At 60.8% G+C, this 4,987-nt stretch overlaps 1 protein-coding gene across 1 annotated transcript in view; it reads left to right on the top strand.

Annotated features, from left to right (window-relative positions):
- Positions 1–3,807, top strand: part of LDHD (lactate dehydrogenase D) — a 4,182-nt gene extending 375 nt beyond the window's left edge. Inside the window, exons 2-11 of the mRNA XM_006755759.2 lie at positions 634–746; positions 962–1,103; positions 1,310–1,451; positions 1,563–1,722; positions 2,027–2,226; positions 2,321–2,449; positions 2,527–2,654; positions 3,070–3,160; positions 3,241–3,352; positions 3,441–3,807. Of these exons, the coding sequence (XP_006755822.1) occupies positions 634–746; positions 962–1,103; positions 1,310–1,451; positions 1,563–1,722; positions 2,027–2,226; positions 2,321–2,449; positions 2,527–2,654; positions 3,070–3,160; positions 3,241–3,352; positions 3,441–3,606 (1,383 nt within the window). The 3' untranslated portion in view covers positions 3,607–3,807. The remainder of the gene's footprint in view (positions 1–633; positions 747–961; positions 1,104–1,309; positions 1,452–1,562; positions 1,723–2,026; positions 2,227–2,320; positions 2,450–2,526; positions 2,655–3,069; positions 3,161–3,240; positions 3,353–3,440) is intronic.
- The last annotated feature ends 1,180 nt before the right edge of the window (positions 3,808–4,987 follow it).

A 4,987-nucleotide genomic window follows, 5' to 3' on the forward strand; every position in this document is an offset into this window, starting at 1 on the left:
CAGGGTGTCCCTTTGGGGCGCCCAGATGTAAACACACCTTTTGAAAGCGTTTCTTGGAGGCAAGAACTTGGGTTCTAGGCTAGGCTCTGTCTTTGACTCGCTGGCCTCGATTGCCCATCTGTAAAATGGGCAGAAAGCCCCAGAAAGGCTCTAAGAGCCCTACAAGTCCCCAGGCAGGGCCGAATGGGGCCGGGGCACCGTAGTTGGTGGGCAATGGAGCTTTTTCTTCCTGTCCTTCCTTTCTCAAGCGCTGACCCTGGCGTGCTTAGAGCAGTGCCTGGCTGGCCTTAGAGAAGGGGCAGAGATGAGTAACTTTTCCAAGTCACTGAGGCAGGACTGGCTATGTTATGGAACCCTGCTGATGAACCTTTTTGTAGAGTGAATCTGGTTCTTTTCGTCCAGTGGCAGTTTTTCTGAAGTAAAACACTGCCCGTGGTTCTGTTTGGAAAGGGGCATACCTGCAGAGTGGATCTGCTTCTGGGGGGCCCACTGGCAAGGCCTGGGCCTTGGAGGCAGTGTCGGGGGGGCAGGCAGAGGAGGCCAGAGATGCTAGCAGCCCCTCTCCCACTCCAGCCCCTCACCCCCACCTGCCCCAGGGGCAGGCCTGTGGCCCCAAGTGTTTCTTTCCTGCAGGGCAAACTCAGCGAGGACTTTCTGGAGGCTCTGAAGGCAGTTGTGGGGAGCTCCCATGTGTCTACTGCTGCTGCGGTCCTACAACAACATGGGCACGATGAGTCGATGCACAGGTGTGTGTGGGGGGTCCCCTCCTCTGTCAGAGCCCCTGGCTGAGAGTGAGGGTTCTGGGATGGCTTCTCCCCCAACCGCTTGTTTTGGAGTAGCTGGCATTCTCTCCTCCATACCCCAGCCCCATGTGCAGTCCCAGGCCCTATAATACCTCAGGGATCCTGAGCAGGACCAGGGGGTCTCATGCCCCCCTAAACTGCTGAGGGTCTGGTTCTAGGTGCCAACCTCCGGACGCCGTGGTGTGGCCCCAGAATGTGGAGCAAGTCAGCCAGCTGGCAGCCCTGTGCTACAGCCAAGGCATGCCCATCATCCCCTTTGGCACAGGCACTGGGCTGGAGGGCGGTGTCTGTGCTGTGCAGGTATGGTGGCCCCTCCCTGGTCCCATCACACTTGTCACATTTATGCCCCCCCCACACACTCTGCTTGGTGGCTCGGGTCCAATCCTCCTTACCTGCCATCTGAGGATCTAGTCTGGCTGCTGGGAGGTCAGCTTCAAGGTGGGGGCCTGGGGCCTGTGGCTGGCAGAAAAACTAGGTCAACTAACCCCTGGCACCCCTCCTGCCAGGGTGGTGTCTGCTTCAATCTGACCCACATGGACCGAATCCTGGGGCTGAATACAGAAGACTTCTCGGTGGTGGTGGAGCCCGGCGTCACCCGCAAAGCGCTCAACACCCACCTGCGGGACAGTGGCCTCTGGTTTCCTGTGGGTAGGCTGGGACCCTGAGGGCTCCCTGGAGGCAAGGCTCTTTTGGGGGCTTGCGGGGTCCCTTCTGCCCCTGGGTGTCAGCCCCAGGCTGCCTCCTGCCTGCCCTCTCCAGACCCAGGTGCAGACGCCTCTCTCTGTGGCATGGCAGCCACGGGGGCCTCAGGCACCAACGCCGTGCGCTATGGCACTATTCGGGACAACGTGCTGAACCTGGAGGTAGTGCTGCCTGGCGGGCAGCTGCTTCACACCGCGGGCCAGGGCCGTCATTACCGGTGAGCACCCGCCCCGCACAGAGATTGTGCATCTCCCCTAGGCGGCCGGGCTTCTGAAACGGTCACATGGGACAAAGCTGATGGTAGTGGAGTTTGTTCTTGCACAAGGCCTACATCGTCTGTGCCAGGGAACTTATGCCTTGATGGCAGTCTGAGCCGAGGGGGCAACCCCAACTTCGGGCTCAGTACCAGCCCTGGCAGGGGCCTGGGGACAGTGCCCCAACTTCTGGCTCCAGACTTCTCATCAGAAATCCGTTGTCACGTGGCCTGGGCACTCACCTACCTGTGTGTCCCCGGGGCCCAGGAAGAGCGCAGCTGGCTACAACCTCACCGGGCTCTTTGTGGGCTCGGAGGGAACCCTGGGCCTCATCACAGCCGCCACACTGCGCCTGCACCCTGCCCCCGAGGCCACGGTGGCCGCCACCTGTGCATTCCCCAGTGTCCAGGCGGCCGTGGATAGCACTGTGCACATCCTCCAGGCTGCAGTACCTGTGGCCCGCATTGGTGAGCTGGGAACTGGGCAGTCCAGGTGGGCTTATCAGAAGAGGCCCCCTTTGAAGACCAGCCCTCACTTCACCTGCCCTCTCCTTGGTCCCAGAGTTCCTGGATGAGGTCATGATGGACGCCTGCAACAGGCACAGCAAACTGGACTGCTGCGTGGCACCCACGCGCTTCCTCGAGTTCCATGGCTCAGAGCAGGCCCTGGTGGAGCAGGTGCAGCGGACAGGTGTGCTGGGGAGCTGCGGGGCAAGGGCACAGGCTGCCCAGCGTAGGGTCTGGAGTCAATTCCCCCGTCCCCTGCAGAGGAAATCACCCAGTCCAATGGAGCCTTCCACTTCTCCTGGGCTAAGGAGGCGGAGGAGCGCAGCCGGCTCTGGGCCGCCCGGCACAATGCTTGGTACGCAGCCCTGGCCCTGCGGCCGGGCTGCAAGGTGAGCTGGGCTGAGGGGAAGTGGGACCCACGGCTCACCCATGGACCCTTTGCTCAGCCCACTAACTTGGTGTCCAGAGCAGCAGGCTAAGCCCACAGCAGGCAGAACGGCCCCCCCTTAGCCATTAGAGGGAAAGCAGAGTCGTCTGCCAAACCCTCAGGAGGGGCCTCAGCATTGAGCCAGGCCGTGGGCACAGGAAAGGGGGATTGGGAGCCTTTCCCATAGCAAGGGTGGGGAGCAGAGAGCTGTGGAAGCCTTGGCTGACAGTGTCTGGAGAACACGCCCCAGCCATCATCTTGTACAGGGTAAACAGCCCTAGAGAGCAGGCAAGCCCCCTAGACCTTGACTCCTGTGACCCCTTACCTCTGGGCAGGCAGGGGGTGAGGGGAGAATCTCACAGGCCTGCCCGTTCCAGGGCTATGCCACTGACGTTTGTGTGCCCATCTCCCGGCTGCCGGAGATCCTGGTACAGGCCAAGGAGGACCTGAAGGCCTCGGGGCTCACAGGTGCTGCCTGCCCACTGCTGGCGTAGGGGGAGGGGGGAAGGCTGGACTGGGAGCAGCAGCTGGGTCCTCTGGGCCTCCAGGAACCATTGTTGGACATGTGGGCGACGGCAACTTCCACTGCATCCTGCTGGTAGACCCGGAGGATACCGAGGAGCTCCGCAGGGTTGAGGCCTTTGCACAGCAACTAGGCAGGTAAGAGCAAAGTCCGGGCCAGGGAGGTGGGGGAGACTGAGGGGAGCGGGAGGAGCCCCCTGCTGATGGTCTCTTCACTGCTTCCTAGGCGGGCGCTGGCACTCCACGGTACATGCACAGGGGAACATGGCATTGGGCTGGGCAAGCGGCAGCTGCTGCAGGAGGAGGTAGGAGCTGTGGGCATAGAGACCATGCGGCAGCTCAAGGCCACACTGGATCCTCGAGGCCTCATGAACCCAGGCAAGGTGCTGTGAGGGGCTCCGAGCACTTGGCACGCAAACCCCAGACAGTGGAACATCCTGCCTGGACTCTTCATGCCACAGAACAGCTCTGCCTTTGCTTCTTACCTGGAGCTCAAGGCCGGAAGAGGGGAGAGAAGCCTGAAGGCCTGGCCCCTCCCTGGTCCTCTTGCTGTCCCAGGAGCCTCTGGTTCAATAAATGTGTAAGCCGGTGAAGCTGCCTCCTCTCTCGCTTACACATCCTGTCCTGGCTGGGAGAGGTGCTGTGGGTCACCCCAAATACCGAGATGACTCCCCTCCACCAAGGCCTCCCCATTGTTGGGAGCCTGGGACAAAGTCTGAGGAACTCAGCACCCTGAGTTCTAATAAACCTGAACCCCATTTGTGGCTGCCTGGGGGTGAGCAGGCAGAACCTGTGAATGGCCTCCTGCTCAGCACCCCCAGGTCATTTGGACAGTGACACCCCCATCCCTCGTTCCAGACCTGTCCTCTGACTTACTGCAGCCTGGGGAGGGGATGGTGCTCGGGCTACAGAGGGCAGTCACCTTCAGGAACTCCAGGGTCTGAGGACTTGCCCATGGTCAACTTTATTTATGACGGACTCCCCCACTGAGTGAACTAGGCCTTAGAACACTCTGTACATGTCCTTTAAGCAGCTGCTACGAATCATGGAAATGGAAGTGAGGTGCCATACCTCTCCAAGGTATGATTTATTAAACTGCCAGCTCTTTTGCCCTCAAAGTCAGAATCTGTCTACCAGGAGGTACCCCAGGCCAGCGCTTCTGTCTGGGGTACCTGACCGCTGTTCCCCCTAAGCCCACTAGAGGGCGCCTGGCACCATAAACTTCAACACCCCATCAACTGCTGGGGCCCAGCTCTTAGCCCTCAGCCCTAGGGGAGGGGGCAGGGGATGTTGGCAAGTGCTGTCCTGGAAGCCAACTGCTCAACCCTCCACCCTCCTGCAGGTCCCCAGAGCGTATAGTGTGGGCCCAACTCCCTCATCCCCTGGCTCCTAAGGAAACAGGCTTGGCCAGCCAGGCAGGGGCACCCTCCTTCACGCCTCACTCTCTCCCCAAGCCATCCGAGTTCCTTCCCTGCCTCCATCCCTAGACCCCCTCACCTCTTCCCATCTGCTGTTCAGGCCCTGGGCAGAGGCAGCCCTCTGTGACTCCTCAGCCTGTTTGTTCCAGGAACCTGTCCTCTGTGTTAACTAACACTGGGTTGATCCTGGAGTTTGCTCCTCTGACTTGTCCCCCCCCCTCCCCCGCCATGGGAGCAGTAACTGTGCCAAGGGGTGGTGTGGGGGGCAGGTCTCGTTGGTCCCTCCCCAAACCACCCCATACAGGCCGGCCTCATGTACTCCACGGAGACACAGCTCATAGACCCCACCTCCTAG

The sequence above is a fragment of the Myotis davidii genome, unplaced genomic scaffold (assembly GCF_000327345.1).
Source record: "Myotis davidii unplaced genomic scaffold, ASM32734v1 scaffold453, whole genome shotgun sequence".
NCBI lineage: Eukaryota > Metazoa > Chordata > Mammalia > Chiroptera > Vespertilionidae > Myotis > Myotis davidii.